Raw genomic sequence first — 26,278 nt, 5'->3', positions numbered from 1 at the left:
TGCAATAGAGTGGGGCTGCCGATCTGCCGGCCCCCAGGCCAGATTCGTCACGCACTGGCCATGCTCACGCCTGGTTTAGTGAAGGGGGGGGGGGAAATCCCAATATATCACATGACACCACTGTGACAACGTGAGTTTGACACCCCTGCTACAGAGGAATGGACAGAGAGAACCATTTCCTCACTGCTGGCTTATAAGTTCATCCAGAAAATTGTTGAAGCTATATAAATCTGTTATTTTAGCACAACGATCACTGGTTGATTATAGAATGTGCTACCCGTTGATTATAGAATGTGCTATCCATTGGGGAAAGGGCAAATAGGTGAACAGAATTGGCTTGTCATTCCTATTCAAATAGATGAAGCAGGCAGCTCAATTGTATTGAATGGAAGGAATCTTCCTGTTCCCTAGTCATCTGGAAAGAATGGGAAACCAGTACAAATAATTCACTGGGAGGAATAATTATTCTTTGTCCAAAACCAGCAGGAATAAATGAAACTTCCCCCACCCCTAGAGGTCCAAGAGATTAGAGGGTCCTTGGTAGACAATGATTTATTTTCAGTCTCAGAGGCACAGTCATTCCTTTTTCCAACTATAGCATACTATTATGACACTAGAACTAATCATTTACATGATCAGTAGCTTGTTCTAGAAGAAAATGTGCCCTGTTTGCCAATACATAAATCACTGTCTAAAATTCACTAGAAAAGAAGGCCACTCGAAATATTGCATACAATAAATGACATATAAAAAATCATTACATGGTAACTTCCTTGGGAAAATGAAAACTCACGCTGTGTTGACTTTCAATCTCTTCATGTTTCTGTTGCAAAGCTTGTGAAGCCCTAATTGAATCACCGATTCCCCACTGGGTTCTAAGCTGTTCCGAACCCGGCCCTTCAAGCCAGTTCACTACCTATTTAAATCAAAAAGCAGCATGTTCGTCATCACATATGATTTAAAACCAATACAGGGCAGGTGGATTTTAAAGGCTTTCTATTATTTAAAGCAACCTTTCCTAATACAGTGCACAGCATATACATAAATACCAACCTTATTTCCAGAAGGAAAATAAGGACTAGAGAGGTCAGGATTGGTACAAAATCAAGGGACTAAACAACCTGACCCCATTTTTTAAATGCATGCTTTCTTTGTGAACCTTAATAACATCACAGTCTCATGTCAGAAACAGCACAAAGGAAAGGAGGCACACTTCTCATTTTCAACTTATACTTACTTATATTGACAGCTAATATGCAATGCCTTTTTGTTAGGTAAATTGTTCTAATTTGTGGAATTATGTTATCAAGATAAATTTCCTTTAAAAAACACCTTAGCATAGATTACTTTATATACTATAACAAAGTGGCATTAGAACAGCATTTGTCAAAAATTATGTAGAAATCTAGGAACATATTTACACTGCCGTGGTACTTAAATATTTTTGACTCCTTGGTTTAACTGGGTTCTCTTTATTATCTAATTCTAGGATGTTTGGAGAGATGATCACATTTCAGGTCATATTTATGCAGAAATACTGAAAATTCAAAGTGTACAAAATGAACTGTACATGGATAATAGAGATCCTTCCAGTCCACATCATCTATTGTGTGGTAGTAGCCAAAGAAGGTCATGACTATTTAAGGCTAGCAAATGGAAAATAAAGCTTTCAGACACTTCCTTCCGGGCCACTTCCATGCTTATTTATCTCCCTTCCTAGCCCTTTTATTACTTCCAAGAGTTTTATAGTCCAAGATAATACACAGTGGTTATATGAATCTGACAGTGTTAAGCATTATTCCATTATCCCATGTATACTAACCTGTAAAACATCAATTTCTGCATTACTTATATCAAAATCAATATGGATGTGTATTATCATATAATACTGTCAACACACAGAATCCATTTGAAGGACAGTCCATTCAATTGTATTTGGGTGCACAGAAATTACTTATGAATGGCATGTGCATATTAACATATGAATGTCTTGGAAGCTTTTGCAACTTTTAGTCAGTTATTTATATTGGGAACTGAATATGAGGATCACTATTCAATAAGCCAGCTTCAGAAATCATACTTTGCAGACAATTTAAATCTGCTAACCAAATTCTTGTTATAATAGAAAGTAACTAAAAATGGTATTGACACTAAAAATGTGTCAATACCATTTTATAGTCCATTTACTACACAGTGGTTGGAATGTGATAATTATGTTTTTAAATGAGGGACAAATGCAGTCACCATTCACTTGCAAGTGCATACCAGTTTTTTAAAATCAAAAATAGAAGATAACTGTCAGTCACAAGTATCTGGGGAAAAAACTAGACAAATACCATAGTATATATTTAGTCTTATTTGTACTATCTCTCAATATGGCTAACTCATACAAGAAGAAAGAATATATCACAGCACCCGCTACACACAGCCCTTGGGTGGCATCCATTTCTAACCAAAGTTATGAAGTGTTTATGGAGATTCTCAGCCATCCAGGTCATGGTTGTCCTGAAGGTGCCTTTTCAAGAGGCAACTGGACTTTCTGGTTTTTCTTTAAAAAAAGAAATACTTTTTGGCTGTTAGCCAAAAAGGCTTTGTCTAACAGTAGCCATTTTATTTGAAAAGCATCTATGGTAGCTTTTACAGTTGTATCATAATGAGGTTACATTCAAGAATACATTAGGCCAGGGGGAAAGCAGCTGACCTCGCGGGGAAGTGGTGCGGACAAGCGGCAACTCCGCGAAGTCCCACAGATTTCTTCAAGCCCGGAGGCTCTACGAGGCCGAAAATCACTCTGTAAGAGTGATGAAGGTAGAGGGGATGCTTATGTTCCTTATCCAAGAAGAGCTGAAGAAGCTTCTTGGATGAGAAGCAAAATATCTTCAAGGAAAAACAAGAAAGTCCAGTTGTCTCTTGAAAAACCACCTTTGGGACAAAGTTACTGAACAAGGGAGACTTATGAATGGGGATGTCACTGCAGCATTCCCACAGCCACTTGATTTCTGATATTCCCTGCCAGCTTTCCAGAAGCAAAGAATAACTGGGAAGTGGCATGGTCACATCATGCTGTTTTACGACCATATCACTTAGCAACGACAATTCTGGTTCAAACTGCTGTTGTAAGCCGAGGACTGCCTGTATTTTATATTACAATAAATCTGCATTTGCCAGCTTTCATTCCCCTGTCTTCTGGTTTTTCCTTTTTCATCACTAAAATAAGGTGATAAAATTGGCTGAAGGCTTGAAAATGTATTCCCTTGGTCATTTATTTTATTAAGGTGTGTATGTGTGTGTAAATCTTTAGCAGATGATTTCTAAATTAGTAACTAAAAAAGAGAGGAGAATGCAAGACTTTACTATCAGTCTAAGTATAATTAATTTCCTATGTAATTCAGTAATACAGAGCAAAGAAATGACGTTGTAATTAGAATGATGAAAAATGAGATTGATGCTCCTGTAAATAAATCTATTTAAATGCATAATAAATAAACTAACTTCACTAACTAGACTGCATTGTTCTCAATCAACCCACCTTTGTTTTGAGTTTTTTAGTCAACTCAAGGCAGTGAACATGCATATAACATTTGCCTATTTTCCACAAACCACTCTCTTAAGTCTCCTACGATAGTTTCTACCCCAGCACCTTAGCCACTCTACCAAACTGACTCTATAATATCAATTTCCAGAGCACCACTTGATCTTTCATGACCTTTCAATGCACAAATTCTTTCAAGTTTATCTTATTATTACTCTGGTGAGGAACAGACTTGCGTTAAAAGGGCAAATTTGGATTCCAATCATTAGATATACAAATTTTATGGTAATGCAATACCGTGATTCAAATTTAAAAGGCAAATGTGATTTGGGTATGCACCTGATACTTGTCAGGAATACCTGAAATCAAGCATACCTTTTGTAGGTATATGTCCGTTGCAAATGGAAGCTGCATTTATCCAAGAAAAATTGTAGCAGTTTTGAGGTGCCCCCACCAACTGACACAGCGTATTAAAAAACTTGTTAACTCTCCATCTAATCATTTTACTAATATGGGCAATAGAGGCAAGTGAGTATACCACTTACCTGCATTACTTTCTGTTGAATTTCTTCCAACTGAGTTCGTTTGCTCCTTTGCCTGCATACTTCCTGATACCGTGTATACTGTTCTCTGAGAGAATCCAATAACTTCATAACCTGGGGCTGAGCAAGCAGTTCATCATCCATAGGAGACCAGGAGACTCCTCCATCTGAACCATTAAAACGGTGTTGCTGCAATTCCGATAAGAGCTCATGACCTTAATAGAATATATACATATAAATATTTTAAGTATGCAAATGATCTAATGTCTCAGGCAAAAACTGAGCTAAACTTTAATGGGAAACACTTTTTGCCAGAAACATAAAGGCTTCTAATTTCAGTTTTTATGCAAATTTTCTGAGGTTAAAACCACAGCATGATATAAGATTGTGGAGTGAGGATAGCAATATCATTTCATCTGCATCTCTCTCCCCCCACCTCTTGCAATATGCTGGAATGTATAATTGAAATGACATTCAAAACAGAGTACCATTTAATTAGGCAGGCTAAACCTATACAAACACTTACTCCACCTGAAATAGACTGAATCCCATCTTATTTTAATTCATTGCTTAGTCCAAGACCTAATCTATCAGCTGTCTCAATTGACATAGATGTAAAGGACTGATGATGATGATCGGTGTCACTTATCTGCAACTTTCAGTAACTCTCCCAAAACTGAAGAACATGGGAGAATCAAACTGAGTACAACAGCAAGAAGGCAGAGAACAAATACCCCAACGACAGTTTTAGGATACAAATAATTCCCTAGGGCAAACTAATCACTAGCTGACACTGTGGAAACACTAAAATGGTGATGCAATAAGGTAAAATTGCTTCTCTCTCCCTCTCTAAGTTGTGCCACTGTCTTTCTGAACTGTTTTCAGAAAACCAGGCATGGAGAAATGCCGACTAAACCACTTACAGAATTTGGGGGGAAATACAATAGCTGGGCTGGCATGAATTTTCTGCTTTTGGCTACCATATCTTTAAAGGAATTTCAATTTGTAATTGCTTGCTGTTTTACACACATAAATTCAACAATTTCAGCAGAAAGAGAGACTAGTACTTTATTTCTCTACTGCTGCTCTTCCCAGAAATTAGAAGGAAGCAGAATAGTTGCATATAGAAATTCTGTATTTAAAGAGAAAAGGAAAACTTTCATAAATGCATTATTTTATAGTAATTAACTGTAACTGATTAACTGTATGGACTTTAGTTAAGTGGCTGCTTCAGTTTATGTTCGTGCTACTTTTAAAAAATGGTGCCATATTGGACTGATATACCTGTCTGCAGAACGGTCTCAGGATCAACAGATGGTAGAAAATTAGTATCTAAAGACCTTGAAAGAGAAAAATAATTTATTGTGAATGAAAACAGAAGTTTTAAGACTTAAAAGCAATAAAAATTATGCAAATTTCTATTTTTTTCCCGATTGTGAATACTGAAGTCATGTTACACCTGTCAATGTACAAGGAAATTTTCAAAATCTCAGGAATGTTTAACATTTTTTAAATTGTTTTGGTTATTTTTCAAAGGAAATAAGTGAACAGACATTAAGAACTTAGAAAGAAGTGTGGGCAGCTGGAACATAAAGTCAGCATCTCCATAAATCTTGTCTGCAGAAGGAAGCATGAAGTGCTCCAAAATCTCCTGGTAGACGGCTGCCTTGACCCTGGTCTTAATGAAGCACAGTGGTCCAAAGTCCTGTTGCTCAGTGGTCCAAAGTCCTCTTTTCTGATGAGAGCAACTTTTGCATCTCATTTGGAAACCAAGGACCCAGAGTATGGAGGAAGAATGGAGAAGCCAATCTAGCACAGTAATCCCATGGTCACTGAACCACTTTTTGGTGCTATTGGCAATGCTCTCATCAGAAAAGAGGACTTTGGACCACTGAGCAACAGCACTTTGGACTACTGTCCAATAAGACCAGGGTCAATGCAGCCGTCTACCAGGAGATTTTGGAGCACTTCATGCTTCCTTCCGCCTACAAGATTTATGGGGATGCTGACTTCATTTGCCAGCTGCCCACACTGCCAAAAGCACCAAAACCTGGTTCAATGACTGTGGGATTACTGTGCTTGATTGGCCAGCAAACTCGTCTGATCTGAACCCATAGAGAATCTATGGGGCATTGCCAAGAGAAAGATGAGAGACATGAAACCGAACAATGCAGAAGAGCTGAAGGCCACTATTGAAGCATCCTGGTCTTCCATAACACCTCAGCAGTGCCACAGGCTGATAGCTTCCATGCCACGCCGCATTGAGGCAATAATTGCTGTAAAAGGGGCCCCAACCAAGTACTGAGTACATATGCATGGTTATATTTTTCAGAGGTCTTGTTTTATGTACAATCATTGTTTTATTGATTGCATGCAATATTCTAATTTTCTGAGATGGTGGATTTGGGGTTTTCATGAGCTGTACCCCATAATCATTACAATTATGACAAATCACGGAACTATCTTGCTTTGCATGTAATGAGTCTTATCTCATATATTAGTTTCACCTTTTAAGTTGCATTTCTGAAATAAATGAACTTTTGCACGATATTCTAATTTTTCGAGTTTCACCTGTGTAGAGAGTTACAAGAATATTTCTATGATCAAGCTAGAATCAAAAAGAAGGACCACAACAATAGCTTAGAAACACCACACTTTTGATAATTAAGATTCTCCTGTAAGTACCTAAGGAACAATTAATAACAGCAAGGAAAGTATTACCTCTCTTTCTCCTGTTGGTTTCCCTTATCACTTCCACTGTTGATTAATGCAAGCTCATCAAGTAAGGATGTAGACTCTTTTGTAAACTTCTCAAATGCCTACATAAAATAGTGAGTTAGCATTTCAGAGACTGAATTTTAAAATGTCTGAGCACTGCACTATAGTTTTTTTTTATCGTTCCATTATGAACAAATCTAAAGATGGTGGTTGGTCTTTACGTTTTGCATTAATAGCAACTGCCATATCACAGAAATGTGTTATTGTTACATCCGCTGATTCAGAAAGTCCTCACTTAATGACTGTTGGCTTAATGACCATTTGAAGTTATGATATATAAGACTTCAAAAATATACTTATGTCCCTTCCTCTAAATTACAACTCCTGCCTCTCTCCCTGTGGTCATGTGATCACACTATAGGTGCTTGGTAACTGGCTCACATGTACAAGTTGCCGCATCCTGTAGTCATGTGACCATAATTTGTGAGATTATTTTTTTTGCTATTTTCCAGCAGAAAATAACAAAAAAAATTCACTTAAAGACCACATAATTAGCTTCATGACTGTGATGACTTGCTTTACAAGTTGTAAAAGCAACTCCTGTCACGTGGTGCCTGGATTCACAACCACAAGAACATACAATTGTCCTTGAAATTCCATGTCCCATTGTGATCACAAATTTAGGATTACCTCTGTAATTTCCTGACAACACCCAGGGCTTTGGTTAAATGCTCAGTCCTCATAACCATTTAAAGCAGAACTAGACTAAGGATATCATCAAGCTAAACAGGACTTTAGGTTATAATTGGTTGCTGGACACAAGCTTTTAAAAATCCAAGTTGCAAACTAATCATTATGTTTTGATAGCTGCTGCAATGCTGTTGAGAAGCCATTCTAAGAAACTTCATTCAACATTAATCATTATGTTGTTGTTTTTTCACTCTCAAGGGTAATGATGAGTATCAAGGATGTGTGTGCACTGATGTATGTCAATGGAATGGAATGTAAAATAAAACATACTTGTCATAATGGCAGTATCAAGAATTTTTCAGCAGAGAATTTTTATGTGTGTTGAAATAACCAATTAAGAAAATATTTAAATAACAAGTAAGGATAATGTTAATATTACACTATTGCCAATCAATATTTGACTTAAGAATCTTAATCTTTATTTTCATGAAATTCAGCATGAATTACAATCACATTGGCCAACTGCCATTACTGAATAACTGCACATGTTTTTTTTTAAAAAATCATGTTCAATCATGTCCAATTCTTGGAGATTGCTGGACAATTCCCTGCAATTGTTCTGGCAAGTTTCCCCCCAAAAAATGGTTTGCCATTGCCTCCTTCCTAGGACTGAGAGAGCGGCAACTAGCTCAAGGTCAACCAGTTGGCTTTGTGCCCAAGACAGGACTAGAACTGACAGTCTACTGATTTCTAGCCTGACGTCTTAACTATTATACCAAATTGGCTCTCATACACCTGTCTTATCTGTATTTTATTTAATTTTGCTTATTATGTTTCACATTTAGATTTGGAACACGGCAAAAAACTAACTATCCTTAAACATAAAGTTTTATCAGGAAGTATTCACAACCATTACAATCTATATAGCCAATGGAGGTTTTTTAAAAATCTGTAATCCTGGCTGTATCTTAAAAAATGTGTACAACGAAAGGACAACCAATGATAGCATCTCCAAATCCTGAATTGTCAACTAACCTTGGTAATAATATGTGTGGATTTTTTTTAACCTCCAGGGAGCCCCAAACCCAGTTGTATCTAGATGCAACCAGTTTATATTTCTTGATCAATTATATTGAAGGAAAAAAAACATTTGCCAAGAAACTAACCAGTCTTTTGTTCAACCAATCCATATGATCATAGGTAAGACTTCCTCCAAAATCTTCTGTTAGTTGAGATGGTTCTATGTATCGAGTAAGCTTGTTGGCAGATACCAAAATAACCTATATGAGTCATTAAATGGGAAATTAACAACTCAGAAGTTTGTGTTAGAAAATAAAATACTATATTATGCTTCAACTGAAAACCATCCATTTCTTTATAGTAAGATTGAAGTATAACAGTTTTTTTAGCTATTACACTTTAATAAAGGCATATTTTAAAATGCACCAATGAATTAATGTTTTAAAGAAAAGTCTTAATATCTCATCACTTGGAACAAATATTAAAATTTTTGTCCCAATTCATATAACTCAAGTTTTTACTTCTATTACACTTAGGTAAGTTAATACAATTCTATATTTTACTTCTATTATACTATTAGTACCTTGTATCAAATTATTTGGAGTAAACTGTATATACAATCAAATGAATCATGATGAACTTCATACCCCCCTCCAAAAGTAATGAAAGTTGTTGAAAAGAGGCTTTCTTCCACACTACTGTTATCATGACAGAAATTCTAAGCCACAAAGATGGAACAACTATTTTTAGTCTTAATGAAACTAGATTATTACCACCATATGAAGGTAATCTGCAAATCAGATTGCTCACTAGGGACCACAATCACATCCTATGTCGACTAAAACAAAAAGCATGGCTGTTTCAGTTGCTACAGTGCTAGATAGTATAAAAAGACATTATAAGATTGCAAATTCAATTAACTGAATTTCTTCTCCACAATTTTTAAACGTTTATGTCTTTTTATCTCCCTGATTCAATCCCCAGGCATTCAAATTGTCATCCTTTCAAATTAACACTTTAAAACACAAACAACATAAATGAATTTTCCACTAAATTCCAATGTTCACAGACGGATCATCTGTAAAAATGGTGACAAAGTAAAACACTTAAGAAACCTGACATATGTTTTTCATTTTTAAATTATTTTTTAAAAATTAATAGTTCCTTCTTTTCTAGCTAACTTTTACTGGTACCTTTAAATAATGGAGTAAAATATTCTAACCCTAGCCCTAACACAGCGTGTAAATGCTAACATATCCTTTTAAGTATTTATCTACTATTTTCTGAATCTGTAAAAGACCATTTCCAAACAAGGAACTCAAACTGATTTGCCAAACAAACTGATCACTCCCCACATGTGTGATTGTGGAAGCGCAACCTATTTTTCCATTCACAAAGGAATTTTTGTAAAGAAGAAATCCCCTAAAAAGTGAGTAGCCTTTCAGAAGTTTCTAGATTTTGGAACACTTAATTACTAGGTTCTGCTTGGCTGAGACATCTCAGTTCACCAACTTTGAACCGCAGAAATGTCTATAAAATCCTGGTAACTTTAACAGTGAGAAGAGTCCACTCCAGCTCTGTTCCTTTTGAAATGTGAAACTGGAACTTTTGGGCAATAAAAAGTCGCACTGTCTGGAAGTGTCATGTAAAAATTATGGGTTGTCAACTGGGAGTTCTGTTCTCCCATAACAGCTACATGCCAGAAGAAAGGGAAATTGTACGGCAATGTACAATATATTGGAGCCTTCATCAACCAAATCCACCTGATGTGACATACAATTCCAGGAAAGCTTCTATTAATAAAGCACCACCTATGACAGTTAAAAACAATTGTCTTGCACTAGCAAAGCCACACTCATCACTGGCTTTCACCCCGAAATACTATTATATTTCAGGATTTGACTCAATCAATGGATAGATGATAGGTAGGTATCCTGGTTTTTCCCTTCCTTGTTCCAAACAAAATATTAATTTATTATAGTTTATGATGTTATTTAACATTTTCAGGACTTTACCCCAATCTTTGAAACTTATGCTAATATGTAATTGAGACTTTTGTTGTTGAAATTGTTTTTCAAAGGAATAATTTAAAATCAGATCTGTTTTTTTAAAAAATGGCAAATAAAAAACATGTACACAACTTTGAACCAAAAACTACAGGGGGGGGGAGCCGCTAAATTCAAAGAGTTAATGAAAACCTTGTTTTCCTTGTGAATTACAGAGCACCAAGAATATTAAGATGAAAAAATTCCCATGCAATGTCTCTTCCTTCAAATTTAACTACTTCAAGACAAGATTTTTGAATGTATAACTTAATCTGAGCCACAGCAAGCCATTTTTACACAGTACATCTATGTAGTTTTATTACATTCTGTTTTATATTTACTCATTTTTAAAAATGAACTCATAAATCAAGACATGCGAGAATAATTTGCTGCATGATATCTGAATCATTATGTAAATACCTCAGAGTTCCCAACAAAAAGTATCTTTGTTAAGACAGTATAAAAAATAAGTATCTTCCAAAGCTTGCAACTCAAATTTTGTTATTTAAAAAATGTTGCTACATGTTTATTTATAGAAGTATGGTTTCCATATTGTATTAAAATAAGTAAAAGTGGAAAAAAATCCCTAGGGTTCCTTTCAATACCATCAAGCATTATTTCATCTCCAGCAATATATTTTTGAAAATTCAAAAATAGATGGATGGTTAAAATGAGTAAGGATATGTAAAGAGTCTGCCGGGGGAGGGGGGGCGGCTTACCAGTTATAGCTAACATAGCTATGTCCTAATATGCCAAAAATGGTAGCAGCTTTGAGTTGGGATGGGGATGAGGAAAGAGCTGCCAGCACTTAAAAGCCTTGCTAGTTTAAACATACTATTTTTCCAACCTTAATAGTACACACACAAACACACAGACACACACAGCGTTCTCAAATTTTCTGTATTACTGTCAACTGACAACAGTGTAATGAAGTTACTAAAATCAACATGCCTGAATTTCACTGCAATCATTTTGCTTTTACGTTCATAACTGAGTTTTAGTTATAACAAATTACCCTCATGGCTGCCATCACCTTCTTAATTAAATGCCTCTATACGGAATGAAATTAAATACATTTTTATAATGCAATCACTGATAGAAAATCAGTCCTTTGAGTAAAATAATAAAAACCGTCCAAATTTCTGAAAATGATAGAATATGAATATTATCTCAGGATCATTAGTGCCTTAGTAGTTTTTCTCTAGGCCTTTTACTAATTTGTTTGGAAAGAAAATAATGCCGTGACAGAGAAAGGGCATGAATCAATCCTACGGGGAGAATTTTTAATGGGGATACATTTCAAACTATGGAAGCTTGCCAGAAGGAAAACAAGGGCCCAGATGGTACTGGATGGCCCTCAACAGAACAAATTCAAAGATGTATTCTGAAGTGTGATTGTGCCTTATTTTTCTCTGCTCCAGAGAGAACTTTCACCAAGTAGTAGAGTAGATAGAGACCAAACGCTTGTTGCCTTTGGTGCCTTTAAAAGATGGAGATTTAGAGAGGCAGACGGGACTTATTTTAAGTCAGCCCAGTCGGGACTGGGCAAACTCATGGCTAGATCAGGTTTATAAGTCATCGAATTCCCGCCAACTCTCCTGTATCCTTTACTAAATGCAGAAAGAGCATCTTAACATATAGAAGAGTTGGAGATGAGCAAAGCCGGATAAGCATGTCTTATATTGGAGGAAATATTAATGTACCTACCAGGAACAGTTAAAATGAAGGAAAAATTAATCTTAGAATGATCTGGTTACACAAGGCATTATTAGTAAGGGAAACTAGTAATTAAGTTAATGGCAAAAATATTTCAAGGGACTGATTTCAAATGGAAATCACTTACAGCTATGACTAAGAAAATTCAAATGCAAGAAGCCAACATTTCTGTAGAAACAAGGGATCAGAGCAATGCTAATTATTCAATAATACATCATAATATGGTAAAGTTAGTGTTATGAAACATTTATACTGTAATATCCAAGGAATCATTTAATAACTCTTTCCAGATTTTCATTCATTAGGAACTGTATCTTTATTCTAAATCCATGCAATGATAGCTTAAGTGCAATAGTTAAGCCAGAAAAAAATAAATATACATACCTCAAAGCCAAGTCTATCTTTCTCTTTCCAAAAGCAAAAATGTGTAACCTTTTTATCCCAGAATTCATCTGGTTTTACTACACAAACAAGGGATACTTCAGCTGGAACAACATTCTAAAATAATAATAAAAATACACAATTAAATTTCTTACTAAATGCAAAAACATAATGGCCTTACACCACCTCCTTATATAGCACAAAATGTTTGTAAAAAGTAATGTATGGACTGGCACAATGAAGACAATAAGTACCATAGACACCATCTTAAAGAAAAAAACATTAATGTTACAATCATCCTCAAAACAACTTAAAACTATCTTGAGAGATATATTAATACTGCAATCCTAAGAACTCAGAAGAAACAGAACCATTTCTATTCATCAATAAGAAATCATACCTCACAACTGTTTCCTCTTCCTATGAAGTTATTTCTAAGTTTTGTCTCTAACAGAACATATGCGTAACATTAAATATGCAGATAGCAGGAACAATCACTTATTATTTAATGATTATGACAGCATACATCCTCCAAGTTTTTTTTAAAAGAAAGAAGCATTGTATCTTGACAGTTAATAAAAATGGTCTGGGATCAAAATGTCAAACTTCATTAAGCCAACATCTGTTAAAGATTTTCATAACGCCAAAAGAAGTCATTTGAATGAAGTTGAATAAAGAATAAAAAATAGGGTTAATAAAATTCTGCCAGAACTTCACCTTCTGCCTACTTCTTCCTAGAGTTCTTTTTCTCCCATGGGGCTGCTTTTATTTTTACTTCTGTTTAAGATCCAGCCTTTTTAAAAAGTATGACAAACATAATACCCATATTATGAAAAAGTGCAAAAGATATCTAAAAATTGAGTCATGAAATGGACCATCTTACAAAAACAATACAGGTGAAACTCGAAAAATTAGATTATCGTGCAAAAGTTCATTTATTTCAGTAATGCAACTTAAAAGGTGAAACTAATATATGAGATAGACTCATTACATGCAAAGCAAGATAGTTCAAGCTGTGATTTCTCATAATTATGATGATTATGGCTTACAGCTCATGAAAACCCCAAATCCACAATCTCAGAAAATTAGAATATTGTGAAAAGGTGCAATAGTCTAGGCTCAAAGTGTCCCACTCTAATCAGCTAAATAAGCCATAACACCTGCAAAGGGTTCCAGAGCCTTTAAATGGTCTCTCAGTCTGGTTCAGTAGGAATCACAATCATGGGAAAGACTGCTGACCTGACAGTTGTGCAGAAAACCATTATTGACATCCTTCATAAGGAGGGAAAGCTTCAAAAGGTAATTGCAAAAGAAGTTGGATGTTCCCAAAGTGCTGCATCAAAGCACATTAATAGAAAGTTATGTGGAAGGGAAAAGTGTGGAAGAAAAAGGTGCACAAGCAGCAGGGATCACCACAGCCTGGAGAGGATTGTCAGGAAAAGGCCATTCAAAAGTGTTGGGGACTTTCACAAGGAGTGGGCTGAGGCTGGAGTCAGTGCATCAAGAGCCACCACACACAGACGGATCCTGGACATGGGCTTCAAATGTCGTATTCCTCTTGACAAGCCGCTCCTGAACAACAAACGCCAAAAGCGCCTTACCTGATCTAAAGAAAAACAGACTTGGTCTGTTGCTCAGTGGTCCAAAGTCCTCTTTTCTGATGAGAGCAATTTTTGCATCTCATTTGGAAACCGAGGACCCAGAGAATGGAGGAAGAATGGAGAGGCACACACTGCAAGATGCTTGAAGTCCAGTGTGAAGTTTCCACAGTCTGTGTTGATTTGGGGAGCCATGTCACCTGCTGGTGTTGGTCCACTGTGCTTCATTAAGTCCAGGGTCAATGCAGCCATCTACCAGGAGATTTTGGAGCACTTCGTGCTTCCTTCTGTAGACGAGCTAACTTCATTTTCCAGCAGGACTTGGCACCTGCCCACACTGCCAAAAGCACCACAACCTGGTTCAATGACTATGGGATTACTGTGCTTGATTGGCCAGCAAACTCGCCTGACCTGAACCCCATAGAGAATCTCTGGGGCATTGCCAAGAGAAAGATGAGAGACATGAGACCGAACAATGCAGAAGAGCTGAAGGCCACTATTGAAGCATCCTGGTCTTCCATAACACCTCAGCAGTGCCATAGGCTGATAGCTTCCATGCCATGCCGCATTGAGGCAGTAATTGCTGCAAAAGGGGCCCAAACCAAGTACTGAGTACATATGCATGCTTATTCTTTTCAGAGGTCCGATATTGTTCTATGTACAATCCTTCTTTTATTGATTGCATGTAATATTCTAATTTTCTGAGATGGTGGATTTGGGGTTTTCATGAGCTGTAAGCCATAATCATCACAATTATGACAAATCATGGCTTGAACTATCTTGCTTTGCATGTAATGAGTCTTATCTCATATATTAGTTTCATCTTTTAAGTTGCGTTACTGAAATAAATGAACTTTTGCACAATATTCTAATTTTTTGAGTTTCATCTGTAGATTAAAAACATAAAAGAATATTGTGGCATTTGGTGAGAATTATGGAGATATTGAAAAATCCTACATAAACTACAGGATATTCTTTGCAGGCCGGAATGTAAAATGAGACATAGTGGGGATCCATGAAAGTGGTGCATATTATAGAGGTCAGTTAAATGCTAAACTCTCAAATGTTATAAATATGACATTGACAATGTCTTATTACTCTTTCTGGGAAAACCTCATGAGTTTGTGCTTAATATTTAAACCTGTCGCATTGAATGGTGGGAACTTAAACATGAAGCCCTTTGAATGCCCACATGCTGTCCACATGCTTTCTATTTTGGAATAGCAGTTTGACAGTTACTCTTGCTGCAGGGGTGGGTTCTGGCAGTCACTACTGCCAATTCACTTGTGGCCACGCTTAGCACATGTGCGCTTGATGCATGCTATGCCTGCATGGGCAGTATTGTTCTGCGCATGCACAGAAGCAAAAAACCAAGATGGTGGCGCCTATGAAGAACTAGTTCGGGATTGCGGCAGGCCTGGGTCGCTGCCGATTCCAGCGATCCAGGCTGCCAAACCACTACCAGTTCAGCTGAACTGGTCCAAACCAGTAGGAACCCACCACTGTCATCTATCTCTATAGGATGTAGCCTTTTCTTGGGAACTAGATTAATCTCACAAAAAATTGATAAATTCAAACTTTATTAAGGAAAAATAATAAAAACATGAAATGTCAAATCCCTTAACTTGAAATATTAAAATGCATGCATGCAATGTGTGTAGAAGAATGTATAATGTAGAAGAAGAACTATAGATATTGTATATTATGGAAAAACAGCAGTTTGGTTAAAATGGGGGGAACACACAAGTTAACAAGGATCTACAAATCTTTCAGAATCTCTAAAATGATATTGTAAAAATATTATTTGCAGCATTTCAAATACTATTTTGCATTAAAAAGGATTGAAGAAATAAAATACCTTAATTTATAAGTTGAAGCAAAGATAAAACAAAGTTTCTGTCCCTATCTTGGACAGAAATACATAGGAGATAAAAAAAATTGAATCAGAAACTCAACATTAAATCAAGAAAAATTCATGGCCAGCACTTTCTATTTCTACAGAAATTGCATTACTAAAGGAGAAGCTCTTCTGCTTTAATTATAGGAACGTCCTAGGTCCTTAGAAATTTCAAATTTGAATAAGATGTTGTAGGAAACAATGCATCCAGTCACAGTTAACACTTTTTCTTGGGTTTTGCCCACTTTTAAATGGGCCATTTTTTCATCTACAGAGAGTCCTCAACTTAAGCCCAGAATTATGGTCATAAAGTCAAGCACATCATTGTGTGACCGACCTGATTTTATGATATTTTTCATGATGATCACTGACTGAACACAACAGTTGTAAAATGCATGGGGAAATTTTGAAGCAAATGCAGTGATTATTAAACAAACATATTGTTCATGGAGACCAAAAATAAACACCAGTTTCTAGCCAAATAAATAAATAAATAGTAAATTGCAGTTATATGATTACAGGATGCTTTTTTTTAAAACCCTGTAATCCCTTTCATTGAGGTGGAGTTGGGGCAACTGAATGGAGCTGAGCATTTACTGGCCGGATGCCCTTCCTGATGCCTATGTGGTTTGCAGAAGATATTTTCTGTTTTCCGCTGATAGAGAAACAATGGTTGCTGCCTAGGATTGAAGTCTCAGCGTCTCAAGTGTGAGGTGAGTGTGTTCATCTCTAGGCCACCGCACACTGATTACAGGATGCTACAAAAGGCCACAAATTTGGGTCAGTGGCTGAGCAATCAAAAAAGTATATTTGGGGGGGGGGAGGTGTCATAACACTGAACAGTCACTAAAGCATCCAATCATTAAGTGAGGACCACCTATATTTCCTGCAGAAAGCAGCTGGGGTATCTGATTCTCTGCATATGTTATGAAGATTCGGATGCAGACTGCATGTTCAAGACTGCAACCTGCAGCCTAGAATACAATCTGCATTTACAACACAGATATAAAGGCAAACTATGTTTAAAGCAATTGAGAATATATAAATATACTGAAAGTTTCAACCCATGATTCATTGAAAGTAATGTAATGCATCAGTCTGCTTATTTTATTAAAAGAAAGCCAAACCACCTTATCAGATGTTGAAGAACTTCAGAAAACTAAATTCTTTGCTAAGATTCATATAAAGTAATTCTTACCTGCAGCATTAACACCACGGTCTTTACAACATTCCATTGAGATTTTCTACCATCCACTATAACAGTAAATCCTCTGGCTTTACACTTTTCACTATAAAAAATAAAAATATATACTGGCATATGTGTATAATGTCTTGTATTATCTCATATATTTAAGCTACGGCTTTAAAAATGTTTGATATACTCCACCTTGCTTATTACTTTCCTATGTCAAAACTACATTTTTCTGGTGTCTATGTTTTTTAATGTGTTTTCACAAAAAATAGTATAAGAATTTTCAAAGAGAAAAGTCAATTGATCCAAAATTTGAATTTTTCACCTGCTTTGTCTTTCCTTTTATTAATTCTAATGAAGAACAAAAGTTAGAGTATCCCCAGTTTTATTAAACTGGATTCCACCACAATACCGCGAAGCCCTTATCCGCGGAGACATAAGCGCGAACCCTAATCTGCGCCGTCCGAATCGCTAAAGCAAATGTGACCTTACCGCGCTGACATAAGGGCGGAGGGCAAATCCGCACCTTCCGAAGCACTCAGCACCCTAAACCTAACCCTAAACCTAACCCTAAACCTAACCCTAACCCCTAAACCTAATCCTAACCTTAATTTAAATCGGCTTTCTGCCGCTGCGCTGTTTTAAAGCGCTCTTCTGTCGCCGCGCTGTTGTCGCAGCGGTGATGACGCGTGGTGATGACGTCGCGGCTTTAGCGATGCGGTTTTATCACCGCTATTTTGACGAGCGCAGTTTTGTCGTGCCACGATTAAACTGTACTGTCTTAAGACAGAACTGGCTGATGAACAGCCAACTACGGAAGTACTATCTCATTAATGGGCTGAGAGTAGATCAAGGCAACTTTACAGAAGCAGAGCAGAAAAAAACAATGTTGCTGGACCACATGCCCTTAAGACAGAACTGGCTGATGAACAGCCAACTACGGAAGTACTATCTCATTAATGGGCTGAGAGTGGATCAAGGCAACTTTACAGAAGCAGAGCAGAAAAAAACAATGTTGCCGGACCACATGCCCTACTTAAATGCAAGCTGGAAGATGTCATTTGTGTACGTAGAAGTTGGCTGCTATACGTGTGCCAACTACTTAAACATAAAACTGTCTACACAGTATAAGTGTATATGTGTCAATCTGTAAGAGGGAATAAACACACAATTCCTACTTCACATTTCGTTCCCATACTATTTTAAATCTTATCCTGACACTGTTTTGAAAAAATAATTAAATATCAACAAAATTAAAACATAACTGAACATTATCGCTTAGTTGCTGGCAAATGGGTAACAGTAACTTTACTTGCAAAGTAGTTTTAGATCTCCTAAACTTCATAGCATAGTTTCAGCACAATTGATGAGAAAATGAGATTTCTTTGTGTTTCTTTCAACATATGTAAAATTAGCTATATATATAAAATCATGCCTATATTGACTAGCATTGTTTCTACCTTTAGCAAGAATGGTACATGTATCACAGACTCAACAGAAGTTGAAAAGCTAGTCTACTCTTTTCTTTTCTAATATAAAAAATGTTACATGAAAGCTTAAAGTCATAATGGACAGTGGACATCAGTATCTATGAAGACATTGAATAATGCATGCAAGAGAAATAAAAATAATGTATTATGTATTTGTGAATCTAAAAAGAATGGGATATAAATGATGTGAATGAAGGTGATCTGATCTTATGGACAGGATTAGATAAATATATGGAAGCTAAGGCATAGTTTTAATTAAAAAGTCTGAGTTTAGTCATCTATACTGTTGAGGCTGTATATCAAAGCAGGACTTCATACACTGGTGACACATATATGTAAGGTTGCGATAAATGGTCACGATGAAAGAACTGGGCTGGAGCTTTGAGAAAAATTGTGAAACAATCTGAATGAATGCAATCTAGAGGAAGATGTTACTCTATTGGGTATGTTAATGAATGAATGGGAATGAGATAAGGAAACAGAAAATACATTAATTTAACTTTTGAATTTAAAATATGTAACGACTGCACAATTTAGTTAAAAGTATGACTGGCATCCGCCTAGAAAAAGTTGTTTGTTTCAAATAAACCATTTAAATTCAAGTCTATTCAGAGGTGTGTGTGTGTGTGTGTGTGTGTGTGTGTGTGTGTGTGTGTGTGTGTGTGTGTTAAAGGGAATGAATATAAATCTTAAAAACATTACTAGTTTGATAGTTTATAAGATAAGAACAAACAAGTGAAGGACACAAAGATGGTGAGAGGTTCTGAATGTGAGACAGACAGTGTCAGCCATACATCTTGGGGAAAAATTGGCATGTAAGAAAAGAAAATTAAGTGAGAATATCCAAGACTGATAGAATGACTGCTGAAGGTAACATCACGTCACAAAATAAAGTCTTTAAAAAATCACCTAGGAATACTTAGCAGATAGTCCAAGGTGACACTCAATTCATCCATATTTGTTTGTTCAAGGCATAATGGAATTGTCAGAATGAGGCCACTTCTTCTGTCTTTCCCACCTAAAAAATATAGACAGAATGGTTAAAAAAACAATCAATAGTAATTCACTATTGCCTAATATATTTGGAACTCAATGTATATTTTCAAAACTGAATGGTAATATTGAAGCACTGCACTGAAATTGTGTCCTTTGGCTATTAACTATAATTAATATAATTGATTTCCATTCAAGGGACCTGAGTTTCATTTCTCTCTTTAACCTCTGCATCATCCATAAAGGTTACATTATCCAGAGCACATTTGGGAGACACTGGAGCTTTATAAGGAGAAAGAACTGACTGTAGCTAAGAACACTACTGAAGCCGACCTAATATAATACTAATAAATTACAAAAGATCAGACATGTTATGTGTCTGCATGTATCAAAACCACCTCATGTGTCAAATTATGCTCTATTTAAATTGATGTTATAATAAGAAACATGGTTTGACTGACTAAAAGATTAATCATCTATGTTCTACATAAGTAATAAGTAGAAATTATAAAGAATCTCTAACTCCCGGTGACTAGCTATCAGCACATGATTTAGAAGTCCAATGCTGAAACAGAAACAAATGTTGTTTGCATTTAAGACGTCTGTGTCTGACAGAAAGCAAAAAGCTTTGGGCCTCAAGAGAAAGTGGAAAGATTAAAACAAAAATAAAGTGATGGGTGGGGCAATGAAAAGAAAGAGATACAGCTTTTTCTGCTTAGGGAGTTTTGGCAGGTCAAACTCAGGGAGTTCCACAATCCCTTTGTCCTGAAAGCTGCAAAGTCCCTTGGATTGCCAGAGTTCCCTGAAGATTTAAAATCTTCCTTGGAATACGCCGTGTTCTCGTTAATGCAATAATCAGCATGCAGTAATGAGCAAAGTACAGATGAAAGTCTAAACAAACACAGCACACAATATCAGTGTGTTCTACAACAACTATGCTGCAATTGCAACAAAGAGTCTTGTAATATCTTAATTATGAATACATTTATCATTGCATAAACTTTTGCGGCCCTACATTTGACTTTATGAAGTGAACTATATAGCCCATTAAATTTTATATCCCAATAAATTTGTTCAGTTAAAGAAAGCAGATCTCTGTAGTTAGGAGTAAAAACAAAAAGCTCATCCATGATTGGATACATCATAAATCGGCAAGAGAATCAAATTATAGCTCCTACATACAGCTTCAGGATTGTGAGATGAGAATGAGTCGTTCTTTTCAAATATGTTTCGGCATAATTTATCCAATCTAATGACTTCTTCACAGGATTTTAAAGGACATGCTGAAACAGGTGTAAGTATATAGAATTTTTTAAAGCTCATAAAGGAGATTTTGTGAATTTCAAAGAAAATAGATATAAACCCAAACATCTGAAACTCTACAATGTATTTCTACCATTATGACTTTCCTCATAGTTCTGATTTCATTAATATGGTTCACTAAGTGACTAATAATAATTATTGCACAGAAGAAAAAATCACTCCATGCATATCAGAATTTAGAATTTATTAGAATAACAGAGTTGTAAGGGACCTTGGAGGTCTTCTAGTCCAACCCCCTACACCACTTCAGACAAATTGTTATCCAAAATCTTCTTAAAAACTTCCAGTGTTGGAGCACTCACAACTTCCAAAACTTCCAGTGTTGGAGCACTTACAACTTTTTCCACTGATTAATTGTTCTAACTGCCAGGAAATTTCTCCCTAGTTCTAAGTTGCTTCTCTCCTTGATTAGTTGCCACCCATTGCTTCTTGTCCTACCCTCAGGTGCCTTGGAAAATAGCTTGACTCCCTCTTCTTTGTGGCAGCCCACAAAACTCATATCCTTTGTAGGCATCCATCTAGAAAAAATCTATTTGAGGGATCTAATAAAAAATCACTTATATACCCTCAGTTCCATTATATAAATTCTAACATTTAATAAAGGTGAACTCTTCTGCTTACAACATGTTAATCTTCCATGAGCACAGGGTTTTCAAACTCAAAATATCATAAGTGTCACATAAAGACATTAATCCAAAGGCTGCAACATTAAAGCTCTTTTGCATGTTGATACAAAAGTATCTTGTATGAGTTGAAAATAAAGAATATCACATTATGCCTTTAAACATAAATTTACTTTTTTTAATTCTGAAAAAGACACAAGACAAAGCCTTTTCACACAGGTACTTTGTCAAGATAATAACTGGGATGACCTAATCAAGAATCCCATCCTTGAACCAAGAGCTGTTCCAATCGTCATTTCCCCCCCCTTTTCTCTACTTAAGGAACAGATCTTTTCTTTCCTTGTGTCTTCCCTTTTCCTCCTCTCTCCTTGTCTAGAAAATAATCTTGCACTGGGACAACCAGAACTTGGCCTCAGATGAATTCTTCTCCTATCCATTAGGGAAGCCAACCTCATTTCCCTGTAGAACGGACCAGGATTGCTTCAGAAGTATCACTTACCCACTCTGAAATTCAAGAGCAAATACAGTTCCTGGAAAGTGATGCTGCTTAAGAGTAACAGACTAAATTCAGCCCAGCCAACCAAATCTTACAGCTGTTGGGAAATCTATTAGGTCAGGCTGGGATGAGTTGAAAGGCTACTGCCACTGAGTGCTTCCTATGATCCAGTCTAGATCTCTTTGTGGTATTCAATACCCTGACTTTCCTGGAAAAAATCCTTGACTATAAAATATTGCTGTGGAAGGGAGCCACAGTGGCTCCCGCGGTAAGAGGCTGGGCCTGCACACCACTCAGGTTGGCGGCTCAATTCCCATGAGTGAATAAACCATGTAGGGGCAAGGAGCCTCCCCTAATTGCCTACCAGCATTCAGGCACCCCACGCGTAAAAGATAACACCACCCCCCAAAATTCCTTTCATAGAGGCAGCCAGTCATCCCAGTGATCCCCTGGCTAGCACGTGCCATACGCTAAAAATAATAATAATAATAATAATAATTGCTGTGTTGGTAGAAAATTATTTGGAGTGCTGCATATATGTAATAAAGCTTTGAGACCCATAACAAAGAAAATTTAAATTCAGTCGCTATCATCATAATTTAACGACCCCATAATCCCTTGCGGGGTGGAGTATGGGCAACTGAATGGAGCTAGCAGAGTGTATTAATGGCCAGATGCCCTTCCTGTCGCCAGTGCAGAGTTTTGTTCAGCAGATACATTCTCATTGTGCCCAGAGAGAGAAACATCTGCCTCTACTTAGGATCGAACTCACAGCTAATTTGTAATTTATACAAGCTAGTATCAATTATTTATTGTGAACAAATAGATGGGAACAATTTCACATAGAAATAGTAACACAAGTAGTCCTTGTCACTCAACCATTCATTTAATGACCATTCAAGGTTATGATGGCACTGAAAAAGAAGGGATTTGCAACCAGTCTTTGCACTTATAACTGTCACAAGGTCCCTCTAGTCATGTGATCAAAATTTGGGCACTTGGCTACCAGCAGGTATGTATGACAGTTGGAACATCCCAGAATTGTGTAATCGCCATATGTGACTTTCCCAGCCAACTCCTCCCCCCCCAAAAAAATCATTGGGGGCGCATGGATTCATTTAACTGAATTTGCTTAACAGCTGTGGCAAAAAGATTGTAAAAAGTGGGCACAAATAACTTTGTTCCTTGGCAATGGAAATTCTGGTCCCAATTGTGATTGTAAGTTGAAGACTACCTATATTGATTTCTTTATAATTTTCCTTCACCAGGTGAAAAATTTTTTACTACCCAAGTGAGAAAGAAATAAACATTTATTTTTTTGTATTATATTAATTGTCCCAAAACTTCAACAAAGCATACCTAGCTAATCTAAATTCAACTGCTTAAGTTTCTACATCTTTATATCTGAAACTGCAAAGAACTTGCAGGCCTCACCATCCTGAAAATCCTCATCAAGCAGAGAACCAACCTAGAATTAAGGAGAAATTTCCTGACAGAACAATTAATCAATAAAAGGACTTGCCTCTCAAAGTTGTGGTTACTGCATCACTGAAGGCTTTTAAGAAGGAACTGAACAACCATTTGCCATAAATGGTGTAGGGTTTCCTGCTTGAGCAGAGGGTTGGACTAGAAGACCTTAAGGGCCCTTCAACTCTCTTATTTTGCCTTACCTCTTCTTCTCTCATGAAATAGGAATTCAGCCAATTCCAAACTGCAGGTGGAGGAAGATGAAATGACTCAGCTTTGCTCAAAAGAATACTTATCCTGTAATTTGAAATCACTAAGCACATTTAAGGAAATGGTACTTTCCTTCCTTTTATTGTATTTCTTTCAAATAGGGCTGGTTTCCATTTGTTCAATAATGGAACAATTCACTGTCACTTTAAGGTTTTCTTGCTATTGTTGTTTATACAAGAGTTTAAAAATTAAAAAAGGATTGCAAAAGAAAAAAGTAGCCCATTCTGCGGAAGGGGAGACAGCCCTTTTTAGCACTGATTGTCCTATAAGCAAGATGACCAAAAAAATGTGAAAAAGGTAAAAACATGGTTCTAAAAAAGGAAGGAAAAAATAATAATGAATGCTTGATGCAAATAACAAATCATTGATTACCCTTCCTTTCAATGGAGATGTTATACACTTCACAGGAAAGCTTTTCTGGGCATATGGCAATAGCTAATTGAAGGGCATCTGACGCCTTCTAAATTCCTGTTCCCATTGCAGTCTACATAAACATCTAAAAAGCTGTTTCTCGGGGGCAGGAGGGTCTCTGGAACATATGGATAGGCTGCAGAAGACTGCAGCAGAAAGAGAGCTTTACAAAGATTGCACACCATGGCATGCATAAAGAAAAGAAATGTCGGTTAAGGTACAAAGAAAGCCAAACAACATGTGATATATTCCAAATAAATGCCAGCTCTCATAATCGCCATACCCACAGCATTGCTTTCTATTTTCTATTCACAGCATTGCTTTCTGTTTTGAACTGCACTTCAAAATATGTGTGGTATAATATGTTGGACAGGAACAATGATAAATTCGTCAAAATAGTAGAATCTGAAAGCATAATTTAAACGTGAAAGGTTTCAAAGTAGGAAAATATGGTGGGCAATCATCTTCCATCAGTGAAGATAACTGCCCATAGCAGGAATGAAGAAGAGGAAGATGATGAATTAACCAGAATCAGCTCAACCTACTAGATCATTTAGGGAGAAACTCATTATCCCACATTTAAGAGGATGGAAGAGAATTGAAGCCAAACACCATTGCTTTTTCTGTGCTCTGGAATAAGTTTTCTGGTAGAAATCAAGCTAGCCCCCAGCATATTTGTTTTCAGGAAGATGTTAAACGTGTACCATAGGTTATCACAAATTCCTAATTTCTTGCACCCAGAAGACTTAAGAGTAAAGGTTACAGTGTTACACTAATTATATAAAGAATCTTGTTCAAAGACAGTTGGAACATGTATATATACATTAGTGCAAGACCTCCACTGGGAAATAATTACTTTATAGCTGATAAGGATGTAAGGTAACAAAGAAAGGGACAGAATATCCTTATTAGCATAAAAACATCAGATACGTTCCTTAAAAGACAATATAGTAGCTTTGATATACAAGTTTTGCCAAGGCTCTAATTGCAAATCTAACATGCTATATTATACTCTTCTGCAGGAACCGAGGAAAAAAAGAATCCTCAAAGTTCTGCTTTCTTTTGAGATGTGAACTTTATAATCAATTAGTCACTAACAGGCACAGAATTATTCAATAATTAGAAAAAAACCATTCTCAAAATCCTTAAAAGATGTTACCTAAGAAATCCATCAAGTCACCCAAACTCAAACATTGATTTTGTTACTGATTCACAAACTAATTCAGCATGAACTCTTTATTCCAATCCCTCCTCAGTTCCCCCCCCCCCCGTTTTGTCTTTTATGGCTGTTACTTTATTAATATTTTAACCTTGCCCACCCCCCTTTTTTCTTTATTGTATTTCATATAAGCTGCTAAGAGATGTTGGATGGAAGGAGGGAATATAAAGACAATCCATTGGCCAACAACCAATGTATTGCTACTCAAATTATGTATAATGAGTATATAAGTTCTTCCTTATTTATTTCTGAATTGCCCATTTAGGGACATATCTGCTTAGACCGATACGTACATGTGTGGCTGTATCAATGATTCAAAATCTATTTCTGACATACATAAATATCACTCCATAAATATCAACTTTTGCAAATTTTAGATCACCAATTTTTGCATGGAAACTGGCTCTGCACAAGCACAAAAAACTAACAACCTTTTCCTACATATATGAATGGCAGATTTTAAAGAATGCACAGAATGGTAGCCACCTTTTCACACGTGTGCAAACAGCCTGCTATCATGTTATACGGAGTTATGTAGCTTGTTTACCCAGAGACTGTTTGCATTATATATGTTTACAAGGCTTTAGTTTAAAGCACATTTTGCCCAAGAAAACAGAAGAACAGGTGAAATGAAGGTATGTATAATTAAGAACAC

At 36.4% G+C, this 26,278-nt stretch overlaps 1 protein-coding gene across 3 annotated transcripts in view; it reads right to left on the bottom strand.

The window, feature by feature from the left end:
- SESTD1 (SEC14 and spectrin domain containing 1) overlaps positions 1 to 26,278 on the bottom strand; it is a 59,337-nt gene that overhangs the window by 12,426 nt on the left and 20,633 nt on the right. For all 3 annotated transcript variants that reach the window (XM_087708392.1, XM_087708406.1, XM_087708399.1), the window contains 8 exons: positions 19,731 to 19,839; positions 17,338 to 17,428; positions 12,648 to 12,761; positions 8,649 to 8,762; positions 6,796 to 6,893; positions 5,359 to 5,414; positions 4,078 to 4,289; positions 794 to 916 (listed from right to left, as the gene is read on the bottom strand). In XM_087708392.1, coding sequence (XP_087564518.1) covers positions 794 to 916; positions 4,078 to 4,289; positions 5,359 to 5,414; positions 6,796 to 6,893; positions 8,649 to 8,762; positions 12,648 to 12,761; positions 17,338 to 17,428; positions 19,731 to 19,839 — 917 coding nt within the window. The remainder of the gene's footprint in view (positions 1 to 793; positions 917 to 4,077; positions 4,290 to 5,358; positions 5,415 to 6,795; positions 6,894 to 8,648; positions 8,763 to 12,647; positions 12,762 to 17,337; positions 17,429 to 19,730; positions 19,840 to 26,278) is intronic.

The sequence above is a fragment of the Thamnophis sirtalis genome, unplaced genomic scaffold (genome assembly GCF_051295495.1).
Source record: "Thamnophis sirtalis isolate CommonGarterSnake01/CBP01778 unplaced genomic scaffold, rThaSir2_p1.2 scaffold_1, whole genome shotgun sequence".
NCBI classification, from domain to species: Eukaryota; Metazoa; Chordata; class Lepidosauria; order Squamata; family Natricidae; genus Thamnophis; species Thamnophis sirtalis.
The sequence above is the reverse complement of the archived record's forward strand: the minus strand, read 5'-3'. Positions and strand labels throughout refer to the sequence as shown.